The sequence below is a fragment of the Vicia villosa genome, unplaced genomic scaffold (genome assembly GCF_029867415.1).
Source record: "Vicia villosa cultivar HV-30 ecotype Madison, WI unplaced genomic scaffold, Vvil1.0 ctg.000232F_1_1_2_unsc, whole genome shotgun sequence".
Taxonomy (NCBI): Eukaryota; Viridiplantae; Streptophyta; class Magnoliopsida; order Fabales; family Fabaceae; genus Vicia; species Vicia villosa.
In genome coordinates this window covers 107,713-125,001 of record NW_026705086.1, presented here as the reverse complement: position 1 = coordinate 125,001, position 17,289 = coordinate 107,713, and the positions used below count along the sequence as shown (strand labels likewise).

Sequence of the window (17,289 nt, the reverse complement as noted above, 5' to 3'; positions counted from 1 at the left end):
TAGGATTAAACAAAGTAAGACTTACTGAGAGAGCACATGTGAAATGGCTGCACCTCTGATGCCCATTTTGAAGTAAAAGATAAGTAGTGGATCCAAAGCGACATTCAACGTATATCCGGAAACTAGATAAAATCATAGCAAATAAATGAACCGCGTTAGGGAAAAACAATGACAAATTTTAGAACAAATCTTCTCAAATTTTAAGGTCGTATCTCGTCTAATGCGAGACCCTGAACACACTCCCTCATGTTCAAGAGTGGACTATCTGGAGTGAGATCAGAGTATATTCAGACCATATATTGTCCGATGTGGGTCTTTTAACATGATGTCTATGACAAATGGATCATTTGAACCTACCAATGACATATAAAGGAGTTGTTGTGTCTTTAAACCCTCTAAAGATTCCTTGCATGGCCAAAGAGAGAAGCACTGCCGGAGCACCTAAGGCTCTCAACCTTAGGTACTTAGTAGCCGGGGTCATCATCGGAGAATCCTAAAAAAAAAAGAGAAATATCTCAACTTCACAAAAGTTTATTTTAGTTAACTAAATATATTGAAACATAGTACTTTTGGTGATATAGATACATACACTTTTCAAACCCATTGCACCTAATAGAGGTTTTGCTGCAAATATAAGGGTTGCAGCTTGAATAAGGCCAAGGACTGTGCCAAAAAGTAATGCAGTAGATGCTGAAGCAATGTGCCTCTTCTTTCTTATAGGTCTTGACTCACTCTTGTTACCATTACTAGTAACAATAGAAGACTTGCTTGTATTGAAATTAGCATCTGATAATGAAATTTAGCATGTTAGAACAACATATGCACTCATTTACCTATATCTCTGTAGCACCGACACTTCAGATTGAAAACGTGTTTGGTGTCTGACATAGACTTAACATAGAACATAGACAGACCGAGTTACATTTAACTATATAGTTTTCTCAAACTATTACCGGTGAATGTGTCAGTAACTCAAATCATATCATAGAAAGAGAAAGATAGAGAGGAAGTACCATCTTCATTTTTTGTCTCGTTTTTCAAGGTACCATCCGGTTTTGTTGCACCTGCTTCTATGTCTTGAAGCAAATGATCATCAGGCATTACTTCATTGGACTTTGCCTTAATGCTTTCATTGGATTGCTTTTCTGCTGCTATGCTATTGATTTTATTAATAGTATCTTCTTCAGCTACAAAGGAAGTTGTAATACTGACCAAAGGGAAAATGGTAATCCTTGACGCTTGGTTGAACACCGCAATCGAAACTCCCGCAGCCGCAAGTTCCACCGGCCCTAAACACATGAAAAAGATAAAAACATTTAGCTTCAAACAAGCCACAACATTAAAATGATCTTTATTACAACTCCAGTCCAGACCAGAGCCATCTCAAGTTTTTGGAGACTCTGTGTAGATTAACAGCAGTTTAAGTTTAACCATAGCTGTACAAATGGAGGTACTATTTAAGCGCGATTTAACTGGAGGTACTATTTAAGCGCGATTTAACTGTAACAATATTTTATGAAAAACCCTATTTAGCCACAATTTAACTGTGACAAATTTTGGATCCTATACAGTAGTCCATCTTGCCGCTCTCAAAGACGGTTCTGATCAAGACTATAGTATAACGTCATGATCTAGTGAGAAGAAAAAAACGTACCCAAGTGGCCGATGAATGCGGTGTCGATAAGAGAAGCAATTGGATCAGCAGCAACAGCAAGTGCAGATGGGAATGCAATCCCAAGAATCTCCTTAGCTAGTGTGTCCATCTTGAATACAAGGCTACATTTACATTTACATCAACAAAGCCAATTATTAATACCTTTTAGTCCTCCAAGAAACAATGGTGACAATTTAGATTACACAAAAATTGAATGTAATGTACCTTGCATCTTTGAAGAAAACTGATAGAGGCATTAACCACTTGTTCTTGACCGCATTATTATTCGCGATACTGTTATCGTCCATGATAGCAACTCAATCAAGAAGAGTATGATGCCTTGAGGATGCACCAATCTGCCAAGTTTAAGTAAGTTAGTTCAATGTCAAAATTAAAACCAAATTTGAATACATTCATCAAGAGAGTGAAAAACATAGAAACCTAAAGATTGTTTCAAACTTGAACTAAATGAGATAAATAATGTGACACCTTTTATCATTGAAAGGTGACAGAAAAGTTATGTATTTATAGTGTTGCATGTATGATTGAACCTTCTTCTCATGTGTTTCCATGAAACTTCTTTGTAAAGTAAACAACAAAAATATAAGCTAATAGTAATTCAAGAACCTCCCCCAGTTCCATAAACCCCTGATAGAAACATAAAACAGATAAATCTTTTTTTTCCTTCATTTTTTAATAATGAAAATTTTAGAGACTTGTGTTCGGAAGCCGGCTCGAGGAAGAAAATGCCAAAAATTTAAAATTTCTTAATAAAAAAAATCTTTATGTATGTATACAATAATCAGAAATCGAACAAAATCGAACTCTAAACTTAGTAGTTAAGAAATTCAAATATCTGTTACTTGTGTAACACTATACTGATAATATGCTAATATTTTATGTAAAGATGTACCTAACATTTTTGTAAAATATGTGTATACTATATAGTACTTTACTTTGATTTTTATATAAAAAGTTTATATATTAACATGATTCTGAAAATAGAGATATTGACTATTGATAAAAGAAGATTTGTACAACAAGACAAGATTAAAAGATTATTTTGTGGATATGATTAAAAGTTGATAAAATAAAAGTAATTTCTTTTAAAAGTTTTTCTCTATAGAAGAAGACACATGTTTTAGGCACTAAATATTTATATTTTATTCAAAAACTTAAAATTAAATTTGTCACTAAATTTTTTATACATATAATATAGATTTTTTCAACTAATATTTTTTGATATATAAAGATCAAATATTATATACAAATATAAGAGTTCGAACCTACTAAAAATTTATACACAATCGTAAATATCAGAGTTTGTAATCGTGAATATCAGAGTTTGTATTATGACGACAGCGTTCAACCTAACAATATCTAATAATAACAATTTCTTTCTGTTGAATTAGGATTTGGAAACAATATAGCTTTTATGAAATACTATTGTTGGTATATGTCATTGTATTTTAAACAACTACGGAACAAGAAAAGAAAGAGCTAAAGTGAAGCATGTTTTGACCTTTCTTTAGAAAAAATTTGAAAAGCTATAATATTTGAGAAAAACGAAACATCATTTTAATTTTGATAAGAAAAATGTTTATCGTACTCAATTTAATTATTGGTGGACCTCTTAAAGAAATATTGTCATGGTGGATCACACTTATATAACAAAGTTTTTTTTGGATACAATTATATAACAAAGTTGTATGGTATTTAGAAAAGATATACATGGTAAAAAAAAAGTGTAGTCTATAGAATTATTATTAATTTTATTTGAATAACAAAAATATAACACGACATCAAATTACAACATTAATATTAATATTGACACGTTGATACGGATAATAATTTTTAAAAAATAAATAAATTAAATAATAACAAATAACATTTCTTCAATAAAATATGTTTCTTTAAGAAGTTAAAAAGTGAGTTAAAAAAATAAAAAGTGAGTTACCATATGACTAATCATGAGTATTAAATCAACATTTATTAGAAATGGAAGGTAGTGGCATGCAAGTTGCATGCAATTAAGCATAGAAGATAAGACTAATTTTGACACTAAACGTGAATTTCTCCATTAAGAGTGTGTTGATGTGAAAGTTAATTATATTATTTTAAGCATAAAAAGTTAGCATTATTACTCACTAAAAGTTATTGAATTTAAATTATTGTATTCAAAGAGTAGTTCTCCACTCACAATTTTGGCAATATCAATAGTATTATTTTTCATAGTGTGTTCCTTGTCAGGCTTTTTTGGTTTGTGGATTTTAATTAATTTAGACTGAGGAACAAAGAATGAAGGAAAAAAATGAAGTTAAAGTTGATCATATTAATATTTATGGGTCAATTAATTTAAAACAAAATAAATGCATTAATTAAAAACCTTACAAATGACAAATGTACTTAGATTTGATTTTTAAGAAACCAAATTCTTGAAAAGGTAAATTCTTGAAAAGGTAAAATCTAATAGCCATAAAGCAATGTCAATTAGAAATGAAGATATAATGTTGTTGGTTGCTTGTTAGTTTTGATGTCTTCTAGGTTTTTCTTATTATCAGAATTTTGTATGAGTTTGTATCGGATTCAAGTATCTCTTATATTTTTTTTTTCACTAAAAAAAGAATTTTAAAAAATTAATTTAAATTTTTTCAAATAATATAAGAAATATTATAAAACTAATTTAATTTTTTATTTACTATTTACATGTTAATTATTGCGTCAGACGCTATTGACGATTTATTGATTAGTGTAAATATAATCGTTTGATACTCAATAGATATGAGAGAATCTATATAAACTCAAAAATGAAGAAAGTTTGTAAGGGAAGAAATTGGCATACCTTATTGCTCTTAGTGTTTGATTCTTGAACTTGAAGAGGTGTGAGAGGTGAGCACTAACTCTTGCACAAGTTCTCTTTGAATCTTCTTCCTCAAAAAGAACACACACTCTTCTTGCATAATAAACACATCACACACCCCTTTTATAAGTATCCTTTGCATGCCCCACTCAACCTTTATCTCGATTTACACACTCTACATGAATTAATTAATTAAAATAATAATACAATAGTGCGCAAGAAAAGCATTTTTGCTTGTCACAATATTTTGAGGATGAAGATTAAAGAAAAAAAAGACAAAATAAGAAATTGTATAGTTTTCTCTCATTTTAGACAAAAACTAATGGTCTAAATTATTTCAAGAAGAAAAAGTTATACTCTCCGTTTTTTATTACAAGTCGATTAAAAAAAAAGTTTACTGTAATGTAATATAAGTCTTTTTATAATTTCAATAAATAATTAATAATATTTTTCTATTATCTTTTAAAATATTTATTATTCTCTCTCATTTTATATGTTATACATAGTTTTAAAATTCGGACCGTTCCATTCAGTCGGACCGGTTAGATTGTAGTAAAACGAAGGGTAGAGCAGTCTGGTAAGATCTTCGGACCATTGTTACAATTGATCCGATAAAAATGGTGTGATCCGACCGATTCACTTGTCAGACTAGCGAATCAGTAAGTTTCTTGGTCCGACAGATTGATTTGTTTATATTTATTATTTTTTAGCTTAATTTTAATTATAAGTTTGATCATTATTTTCATTTCGTTAAGGTTTTAGTTTCTCTATTTTAAAAATCAATTTTATAAATATTTATAATTATGTAAATTATTTATAATAATTAAATAATCATAAAAATAAAAATTGTCAAAGTTACTTTTCAAAATTATTAATATTATAGTTTTACCTACTGCACTATAAATCATTAAACTTTTTATTATTAATCATACAATATAACAATATAATAACTTTAAAATATAAAAAAAATAATTATACGATATAATAAATTAATAATATTCTAAACTAACAATAATTAAAAAAAATTATAAAAGAAAAGAATTATATTTTCACATTATTACGCGGTCTAATCAGTAATCCACTAGTTCGACCATTAACACAATAATTCAATAATTTAACTAAGTCAATGACCGATCTGAGTTTTATTAGTGAAGAATAATTTTATAAATTTTTAATGTCATACAATAATCATTATTTTTTCTAATATGTTGTATCTGTATGCTACCAAGAAAAATTAATAAATTTTACTTTTATGAAATTATATCTGTTTTTATGTAATATTTTTAACTACTTCTCATCTTATTTCATATATTATTCACTTTATAACTAATAGTTAGATATGGATTAATATTTAAACTTTAAGAATGATAAATAAAAATGAATAAATAATTTCTATGAAAGTGACATTTAATAATGATAGAAGGAGTAATATTAAGTTGATTAAAGTTAGTATTGTATTATTTTCTAAAATAAATAATTATGTTATATTTATCTACAAGATATTAAAAAGGATTATTATCATTTTACTCCTTTATCATATAGGTTATTTCTGATTTAGCCTTTATATTTTCTTTTTTTTTTTAAAAAAATCTTGTCATTTAAAAATATTAACAATTTAGCTCCTAAAGTTAAAATACGCAGAAAAATTCGAAAAAAAACCTACGAATTTTTACTTTAGGGGCTAAATTGTTAGTATTTTGAAATGATAAGGTTGCATTTAAAAAAAAAAGAAAATATAGGGAATAAATTAATGTGTATTTTTAAATGATTATTTTGCAGTCATGTTTAGAACGTTACAAATATATTTTTTTAAAAAAAAACTCAAAATTTAATTTTTAAGTTGAGATTTTCATTACTTTTATCAGTTTCTTTAAAAATTAAAAAAAAATTATATTTAATTCTTCTCATTTTAAAAATTTTATAAATAAATATCTTACAATTATAAAACAAATTATTCAAAAATTTAAAAGTTAAAAAGGTAATTAAATAATTTTAAAAATAACAGGGACTAAATTACATGCATACAATTTTTGTAGGGACCAAAATATGTCATTTTTCAATAGGGACTAAAAGTAAAATTTAACATATTTATAAGAACCAAAAACATATTTAACCTACTTTTTTTTAAAAAAATATTTTGTACTTCTTTTAAAGACACAGGAAGTTATTATCACATAACACCCTTACAAACCTCTCTTAACAACAAAATTTTATCACATTAATTTCCTTTAGTTTCACCAAAGCATAAAATTCATACATTTAATTTTTAACAAAAAATGAAATATATTGTTATTATGAATTATGGTGAAAGAGCGGATGACAAAAGAGTATAAAGGAAGACATTGGTTGAACAAAAAAAAGTGGTTGGTTGGACGGTGAAATTATTCAAGTAAGTTATGAAGTAAAGAAGAAATTAAAATATGAATTGACCAATATGATTTGTATGGAATATAAAATGTCTTCTTCAAAGAAAACTTTAAAAAAAGAAAGAAGAGAAAACTAATTTTTTAGAAGATGAAAAAAATAAAGTATAATAAATTAATATTTAAGTAATTCTTATAATTTATTAACGAATATGAATATTCGCGGACATGTGTATCATTAAATCCATAATCATATTCATTATTAAACGCATATTTAAATATCTATTTATTTTATACGCAGATATCTATTAAACTATCCACCCTTATCTATGATAGATTTTATCCGCGAATATCCGCAGATACGAATTTTTTTGTCATCCCTATCTGTATGTGCACGAAGGTGAGCGTGGATGCCTGTAAGCATTTGTGTAGGAATGTTTGCATGAATGTGAGTGTCATTGTGTGTATCTGCTTGTAGGGATGTTCACAGTGCGGTTTGAGCAATTTTGACATAAAAAATCATCTGAACCGCAAGAGAAAAATTGTGCGGTTCGATTGGTTTTTAGAAATAAAACTGAGCCAAACCAAACCAAACTAATGCGGTTTGGGTTGATTTGGTTTTTTTAAAAATTATTGAGCCATACATACATATATAGATGACAACATAACTTTGTATTAGTCATTTATGCGTTATCAATTAACAACAAAATTCATTATATTTAAATAACAATTTTCTATTTAATATAAAAAATAAGATTAGATAAAAGTGGAAAAAAAATTATGACACATTAAATATTTAATCAAAAAGATTATATTAATTGATAAATTAAGAGATATACTCATAAGTGTGTAGGATATTTTTTAAAATACATTGAACCATTAAGTTTAGAGGTTGAAAAAAATGTGATTATCTAATGACTCATAGTATTTTTTTTCTTTATAATCTGGAGCGGCCAAACGTTTATATAAAGAAGTCTATTTTTATTTTAGATTTGAACTATTTTAACTAATTCATCTTACTTGAGAAAAAAAATATGATTCAAATTCATTCTTATTTTCATACTATTTTTAGTTCTTTTATTAATTTGGACGTTAAAGTGTTAATTTTGTAGGTCACAACGAAAAGGTTAGATACAAGCCATAGCCTACAAGGACCCATCGAGCGTAGGGGACCACACAATGCAAGCCCAAACAAACACAACAAAACTCCACCCACTCCATAAAACCTAAACCAAAGAAAAATCAAAAGAAGAAGAAAAACTGCTCCAAAGAAGAACAAGTTAGATCTCATCCGAAATAAACCACCGTCAACAGAAAAGCTACCTCCAGGTGAACCATCAATAACTCACACCTGCTAAGAAAAAGACACTTACTCATTTATCTACTCAGAAAAAGGACATAATCCTCAAGCCAAATAGAGAAAATACAAGAGTTTTATGTGTGTGTGCGCTAGGAATACGCTCTTATCTTCCATATCCTTCACAGTGGTAGAGGAGTTAGAAAAAACGATTTCGTCACGAGATTTTCAAATCGACCAAATAAAAAATGCTAAATCATAACCAAGTGTTCCTTCACCCTAGTCCTACCATCTAATGATTTAAAGAACATAAAACTAGACATAATATTCCTAAGAAGAACAAAAATCCACCCACCCACATAATAACCCTATATAAAACAGATGCTGCTAGGTCACAAGTCAGAAACAAATGTGAAAGCGACTCTGACCTCAAACCACATCATAGAAAAAAGCACTTTTAGGATCTACCAACATTCTGCACTTACAATATTGATTATAGTAGGAACCTTGTCATGGAGAAGTTTCCAAGGGAAAACAACTACTTTAGAAGAAGCTTAACTCACTCATATGAGAGGAAAAATCCAATTATCCAGATTAGTTGGACGAGCACTATATACCCAAGTCACTCTCAAGCAAACAAGAGTAAATTAAAGCGACTGAAAAACACCATTGTTTTAGTGAAACCATGCTCACCTATTAGGAATAAGGGATAAGGTCACATCATAAATAGCTAAAAGCATATCACAAAATACCACTTCTTGATAAACGAAGATGGTTCGTTTCCACTTCAAATCGCAAGTCATACTATCATCCACAAACACCCCGACCTGACGCATGACCTAATCTTCTTGTTCAGAGATACTGAAAAACCTAGGAAGCCTAACATACAAACGGGAAGATTAAATCCAAAAATCCTTCCATAATGAGGTTTTGAGACCCGAACCCACCTCCTTACTAATACTCCCGCAAACCAACTTGGGGCATTCACATGAGTCGAACCCAAAAGAGACATCCTTTTTCACTAGGATGAAGCATAACGAAAGCTAAAAAATCTACCCTCAAGAGGGAGGTGAACATGTGGGCTCTATACATGAAATATAAGATGTTACCCCAAAGGTCACTAGATCCAAAAATAGTCTCCATCTCCATTTTTCCAAAAAAAAGTTAAATTGACCAAGTGGAAATCTCGAACTCCCAGCCCCCTTATGCTTAGGCTTACAAATATCACCCACTTATCCCAAGCAATTTTAGATTCTCCTTTAACATCAAATTAGCTCCCTTTAGACTCTAACAATCTTTTGTCAAACCTTGACAAACATCTTTAAAAAAGATAAAAAAAGAAGAAGAAGATAGAGTTAATTAATACCATCCGACCCCAAACTCACATACATATGTCTGTACTAGCATAATCTCATAAACAACATCTTAATTAATAGATCCCACCAGACAATACTACGAAAATTAAAAATTAACTCTTAACTAAAAACTCAAAATACTTAATTCTTCTCGTTAAATATACTTCTAAAACATGATAGTCTTCTCTATTTAAAAAAAATCTAAAAATTTTACATAATTTTTTATTAGTCACTCAATCTTACCCATTTGTTCTTCTAAATTTCACTAACATTTGTATAAAAGGAAAATATACTTAAACAATTTCATAAAATTTACTTAATACAAACTCAGCAGGGGCAAGCCCATGACTTTATTTTGACCCATGCTTAATGTATTTAAGTATTTGTTACACTATTTTTTTTTTTAAAATTTAACAATTTCTATTTTTTATTCTTAATAAAATAAAATTTTATAATTTTCAAAAGAAATTTGTCAATATTAATCTAATTTATAATAATATGTAATATATTGAAATAAGTCAAACCATTGATTTTCTTAATTATTCTACTATTCAGCTTTCTCTCTAACTATTAAATCAACTTTATATTCTTTGTATAATTTAGTAAATTGAAGTATATTTTTATAGATAAAAATTAATTGTATTTTTTAATTTGTTTTATATATATATATATATATAATAAAAAAAATTTCAACTAATTTTTCTTATTTATATTTATCTTTAAATCTTAGTATGTGATGCCGCGATTATAATTTGTTTTAAATTTAAATAAAAGAAGAAAAAAATTGTGTTAAGTAGTCAAAGGCCATTTATCAATCTATATTAATGTTTGTTTTCTACTAAATTATAGGACATAGTTGTATAAATGTTCACTCATTTCAATGTTCTTAAATCCCTCACAAAATTGTCAAAAAAAAATAATTAAATCCCTAACAAAACTTATTACTCATAGAGTGTGCTATGAGTTTGACACGTTAAAACATCGCCCACAATATTTCAAATGTAAATTAATTTGGTGATTATATTTTTACGTCCACTATGACATATTGATAAGTTAGCCATAATCTAAAAATTAAATATAGAATATGTCTTACTTTAGGCTACAAATTATGGTGCTTCTCATTCGTTGGGGGATCAAAGAGTGTGCCCTTGTGCGCTACGTGGGAATCCCATTAAAGCTCCAATATCACAAAATCTTGGAAATTAAAAATGTCTGCCAAAGGACCTAACTTTTTCTGGTTTGAATTGATTAAGTGTGGGGGACTTTGCTTGTTTTTCAATAACCTTGGTGCAACATTAGCTACTTGTTTTTAAGTTCTTAAATGCTATTAAACTACAAAACAACTAGTTGTTTTTTAAGTTCTTAAATGCTCTTAAACTATATATATATATATATATATATATATATATATATATATATATATATATATATATATATATATATATATATATATATATATATATATATATGGGTTATTACCATTTTAACCCCCTGCCATATAGGTCTTTTCTGGTTTTGCCCCCTGTAAATTTTTTTTTTTGAAAAACAACCTTGTCATTTCAAAAAGCTAACTTTTTAGCCCCTAAAGTCAAAATCCGCAGGAAAATCTGCAGGTTTCCTGCGGATTTTCTTTCGGATTTTCCTGCGGATTTTGACTTTAGGGGCTAAAAAGTTAGCTTTTTGAAATGACAAGGTTGTTTTTCAAAAAAAAAATTTTACAGGGGGCAAAACCAGAAAAGATCTATATGGCAGGGGGGTAAAATGGTATTAACCCTATATATATATATATATATATATATATATATATATATATATATATATATATATATATATATCACACACAAAAACAAATTATAGATTAATCAAATTCGACAAAATAAACGATTAATAGATAGACGAATTCTTTTGAGTCCACAATAAGTTAGACGAATAGAAACACAATCGAATATGAGTAAATTGAATCTTTCTCTATTTACTAAACTAGCTTTAGATTCAATCAAAATACAATAAAAATGGACAATTAGACATTACGATCATGTTCCGTACCGTATTGAAGATGCCATTAATTAAAGATGGCGAAGGTTGCAAAATCAAGATATGAAGAAAGTCATACTTAAGTTCTTAAATGCTATTAAATTATAAAACAACTTGTTGATATCACAAACACACTCACTCTCTTTCTCTCTCTAAAAAAAAAATTATAGATTAATCGTCTCTCTCTGTCTCTAAAAAAATTAAAGGTCTTGTTAACCAGTGCCTTCATAGCACTCTTTAAGTATATTAAATAAAGAAAATATTCTTTATAAAAATCAATATTTTAATTTCCAATGTATCTTCAATGCATTAAATACATGTATTTTTAAAAAAACTTACTACTTTAATCACTTAAAGAGAGTCCCAACGACACTGGTTAGCATTTTCCAAAAATTAATTATAGATTATTCGAAATGGACAAAATAAACTTTTAATAGATAAACGAACTTCTTTTGAGTCCATAATAAATTAGACAAATAGTAACACATTCGAATATAAGTTAGTTGGATCTTTCTTTAATTTACTACGATCTATTATGGTAAAAGTAAACTAGAAGTGGCAATTGGATTCATTAACTTAAAATCCATCCAATCCATCCACCAAAAAATCCATCAAATCCATCCACTGCATAAAAAATAAGTCAATTGATGGATTAAATCCATCCACTTATATACATGGATGGATCCAATCCATCCAACACATTTTGATAATCCAATGAATTATTTTTATTTTATACTTTAAATCTATTAAATTATTTTTAAAAAAATAATAAAAATAGTTTGTTTTTAAAAATAATAAAATCTGAAAATACAAAAAATTGAGTTTCTTTAAAAATAAATAAATATCGAGTTTTTTTGAAAAAACAAAAAATCGAGTTTTCCCAAAAAATTCGAGTATTTTTCGGAAAAACGAAAAAAACGAGGTTTTTTTAAAACAAAAAATCGAGCTTTTTCGGAAAAACGAAAAAATCGAGTTTTCTCGAAAAAACAAAATATCGAATTTTTTTCGGAAAAACGAAGAAGCGAGGTTTTTCGAAAAAACAAGAAAAATCGGGGTTTTTTTTCTTTTTCAGAAAAACAAAAAATCGAGTTTTTTTCGGAAAAACGAAAAGTCAGTTTTTTTTTGGAAAAACAAAAAATCATGTTTTTTCAGAAAAATGAAAAAATCGAGTTTTTTCGGAAAAACGAAGAATCTAGGTTTTTCGAAAAATCGAGTTTTTTTTCGGAAAAACGAAAGAATCTAGGTTTTTCGAAAAAACAAAAAATTGAGTTTTTTCTGAAAAACGAAAAAGTCAAGTTTTTTCTTAAAAAACGAAAAAATCGAGTTTTTTTTGGAAAAACGAAAAAAAAATGAGTTTTTTCGGAAAAACAAAAAAATCGAGGTTTTTCGAAAAAACAAAAAATCGAATTTTTCGGAAAAAAGAAATATCAAGTTTTTTTGGAAAAACAAAAAAATCGAGTTTTTTTTCGGAAAAACGAAGAATCTAGGTTTTTCGAAAAATCGAGTTTTCTTAAGGTTTTTCGAAAAAACAAAAAATCGAGTTTTTTTCGAAAAAACCAAAATGTCGAGTTTTTTTCTTCGGAAAAACGAAAAAATAAGTTTTATCAGAAAAATGAAAAAAGTTGAGTTTTTTTTCGAAAGAACGAAAAAATATTTTAAAATATTTAATTTTTTTATGAAATTTAAAAAATATTTTAAAATATTTAAATTATTTTTTTATGATATTTAAAAACAATTAAGAATTTTTTAATTATTTTTTGGATGAATAGATATCTATCCATTAGAAATATGTTAATGGATGAATTAGATGGATTTTATTCTTTAATGGATGGATTGGATTAAATTTTTATTAAGAGAGTTTAGTGGATTGGTAATGGATTAATGGATTGGTTTGGTCCATCCATATCCTTCCAATCCATCCATTTTGCCACCCCTATGGTAAACTAGCTTTAGATTCTGTCAAAATACAATAGATGTGGACAATTGGACATTATAATCATGTTCCACGTTGATGATGCTACTAACTAAATATGCGAAGGTTGCATAATCAAGATATGGAGAAAGTTATACTTAAGGGACATGGTCAACAAAAAAATGCCACTGCCACAAAATAGAGGAGACTGAACCGAACATAGGACACCGCATATCCCAACAAGCAAGAGCATTTACACAAAACAACTGAATGAGATAAAATTTATATAGGCTACAATTATATGGCTACTAGGATAGTTTCTTACTAAATAAATTTCACAACTTGTAAATCATTTAAGAACAATCAATCAAACACTTAGATGTTTACACATTGCTATCTCTTTAATTTTCCTTTTTTGTTTATGCGTTTCTTAGTTTAGTAGTTCAATATCCGCACACACCCTACTTAAAGCTCTTTGGAGCATGTAATGGTATAATTAGAATAGGCCTTGGGGTGGGGGCGAAAGGTACATATTTAGCCCATCAACCCACAAGGAGTATTTGTAATATAATACGAATTACATCAAATAAAAATCACCAACAAGTGTGTCACATCGTCATGTAAACTTCACAATAATAGTCCTGCTCCGTTACACAGATTCTCAACATTTATTCAAAACTAATTTTCATTTATCATCGCAACACAAAACAGATTATCTCGCAGCGGAATTCATAATTTAAAACATCTTTAGATTCATCTTCATAAAACATCAACTAAATATCATGGTTCATGAGTTATAACTCAAACATTAAAATCCTTGACAGGAAACTCATCAAAATGCTATCAAATTCAAAATAAATCAACATAATAGTTCCAAAACATAACGACTCCGACCCCGATGTTATGTATCAGAGAAAGACTCCATTCAAACTAAATAGGCGGTAAAAGGCACCAAGAAACCATCCTCTAGGCTCAACGGACTACTCTTGATTACCTGCACGTTACCCACGTGGAGACAACATTCAAAAAGAAAGGGTGAGTATTTCACAAGTATTATATAAGACATACAAAATAGATATAGTAGTTGTATACAAATAGCCAACCATACATATACCGATACAACGTATCCATCACGTTGTTAGCTGAAGATTTCGTTTTATGTTGATTATCCTTCGAAGGAGTTGAGAATCGAAGGAAAGATGGTTACTGATGGCCATCCCTTAAAAAGTAAAAGAATGGCTACTGATGGTCATGCTTCGAAAAATAAAGACTTCTAAGTTCGATGAAGATAAGTGAACGCTGAAAGATTAATGAAAGCATATGTCTTCGGGACTTAGACAAAATTCATAGAATATGTATTCAAGTATTACTACTTAGCGTGTTTTTTAGTAGTGTTTGTTTAATACACTGCCACGCGTCGAAGATGGACTCAGGCGGGAAGATTTGAAATTCGAAGACGGTTTCGTAACCGTTCAACAACAGATGGCTTCGCTGGAAGTTCTGATGAGAAACGTGGCAGCAGATTAGTATAGAACCGTTAAGGTCGAAACTAGTATAAATAGGAGTCTTAGTGTTAGGATTCTGTGTGTTCATTTTGTACAAATCACTCACATATTTACTCAAGTATCAAGCGTTAAGAGAAAGAGTTCGCTGAGAAAATGTACGTATGACACCACCATTTTAATACATGTGTATTATCTTTTTGTTTTTATCTTTCAGAATTACTGCATTTCGTTTACTTCTTGCCATTTACGTTTCTGCATCTTTACTTTAACGTCATTTACTTTCGAATTACTTTCATGCTATTTACTTTCAAAGTCTTTTATATTTCCACAGTTTAAGATTCTTTAGTTTCAATTGTCCTTTTAATTTTTTATGTCATGTCACTTCGTTGAAGTCACATTTATATGTAACAAAGTGATTGTCAAGACTATTTGTCCTGTTAATCGAACAACGCTTATTGAAGAAGACAAATAATGAATATGGTTCGAACAAACATTGATAACAATCTTCTTGGCTATGTGTCCTAGGATCAATCTAGTCGATCCTGCAAGTAACCAAATCATATTTATTATAGTTTGGAAGACTAGCGGTTGTTTACCGGAAATCACCGTAAACAAATTGGCACGCCCAGTGGGACAGTGTCAAACAGATTGTTTTAATCAATTGCTTTATTTTTGTTTAGACAATATCAAGATCTTGTATGAACCTTAGGAACGGTAAATTAAAGAACAGTGCACAACCGATTCCCAAACGAAGGTACAACAGGAAAATGGTCGTTACGGCCAGTGCAGGGGGTAATCAAGATCCCCCACACGGTTCAGGATCAGGAGCGGCAAATTCGACTTCTACTCAAGAAACACGAGATGCAACGGGTCCAAATGGATCGAGACCTGCAGATAATTCCCAGACTATGCCTGAAAATAATACAGCACCCTCAGGGACTGTTCCAGTTTCAGTGTCGACAACCGCACCCTCATCCACAAGCGCAGAGGACGTATTGTTTGCCTCGACAAATGCTGCAAACAATTTATTTGGTCAAGGCACGAACTCCGCTTTCGAATGGAGACCAAATAATCCATACGGAATGCCATACCCATATGGAACAGGCGTACGAGGGGCAGGACATATATATGCCCCAACTAACAATGCGACATTTTCACCAAATGTTAGTTCAGTGGGTCGAAGTGCACATAACACTGGTTTCTCTACCCAGATGCCTCACTTTACCACAAATAACCAAGCAGCATTTCGACAAGAAATGGATGCAAGCAACCATGATATGGTAGGGGTTTTGGCCAGAGAATTGACTTCAGTTTTAAGCCCACTAATGGCAAATGTTACTACTACGAATAGAGAAAACATGGAGACTTTCCAAAAGATATCATCTCAGATGAATCGAATGGCAGAATTCATGGGAGTAACGCCACCTAAAAGGAAAGACAAACAGCCTTCGAATCAAGAAGAGAGGCCCATTTTAGAACGTGTACGAGACATAGTTCCATCATCTAGGACGGCTACTAGGGATGTAGGCCCCTCACGAAGAACAGAGGTGTTCGAAGGAACTCCAATAATTAACTTAGAAGCTTCAAATCAAAGAACTGTCCCCGTCCGACAAGAAACGGAGGAGGAGCAACCCAGATTAAGGAGTGTGGGTAGGAACGAACACCCAGATGAGATTGTTCAAAGAGTCAGAAGAGAAAATCTGGCTACAGAAAATAACTTAACTGCCATGATAGAAAGGGTTATGGCCAACAATGGCCTTAGTACTGGACTTAGACGTCCAAACTATACATCCCCTATATCAGATTATATCATGCAAACAGAATTGCCTAGGGGCACTAAGGTACCCAAATTTACAAAATTTTCAGGCGAAACGAACGAGTCAACGGTGGAACATATTGCTAGATATTTGACGGAAGCAGGAGACTTAGCGGGAAATGAGGATTTAAGGATCAAATATTTCCCTAGTTCACTGGCAAAAAATGCCTTCATTTGGTTTACTACTTTGCCACCAAATTCGATAGATGCATGGGCATACTTGGAAAGACTTTTCCATGAGCAATTCTACATGGGCCAAACTAAGATAAGTTTGAAAGAATTGGCCAGTGTTAAAAGAAAATTCACAGAAACAATTGATGATTATTTAAATAGGTTCCGTCTGTTGAAATCAAGGTGTTTTACAACAGTCCCAGAGCATGAACTTGTTGAAATGGCTGCAGGTGGTCTAGATTATTCAATAAGAAAGAAACTAGATACCCAATACCTTAGGGACATGGCCCAATTAGCAGATAGGGTTCGACAAGTCGAACGC

General features: G+C 29.9%; 1 protein-coding gene across 1 annotated transcript; it reads right to left on the bottom strand.

The window, feature by feature from the left end:
* Positions 1-21: 21 nt before the first annotated feature.
* Positions 22-4,643, bottom strand: LOC131625616 (protein DETOXIFICATION 43-like). The gene is made up of 7 exons (XM_058896459.1): positions 4,497-4,643; positions 1,880-2,010; positions 1,655-1,776; positions 1,014-1,289; positions 590-786; positions 358-493; positions 22-122 (listed from the first exon to the last, which is right to left on the bottom strand). The coding sequence occupies exons 2-7, from the start codon at positions 1,960-1,962 to the stop codon at positions 22-24; spliced, it is 915 nt and encodes a 304-aa protein (XP_058752442.1). The 5' UTR covers positions 1,963-2,010; positions 4,497-4,643.
* Positions 4,644-17,289: the final 12,646 nt, after the last annotated feature.

What these genes read in the sequence shown, in the direction of transcription:
- LOC131625616 (XM_058896459.1), bottom strand. Translation starts at nt 1,962, where the DNA reads ATGGACGATAACAGTATCGCGAATAATAATGCGGTCAAGAACAAGTGG. An exon ending in GTTTTCTTCAAAGATGCAAG is followed by an intron (nt 1,777 to 1,879) that starts GTACATTACATT and finishes ATGTAAATGTAG; the next exon opens with CCTTGTATTCAAGATGGACA. An exon ending in CGAGACAAAAAATGAAGATG is followed by an intron (nt 787 to 1,013) that starts GTACTTCCTCTC and finishes TTTCATTATCAG; the next exon opens with ATGCTAATTTCAATACAAGC.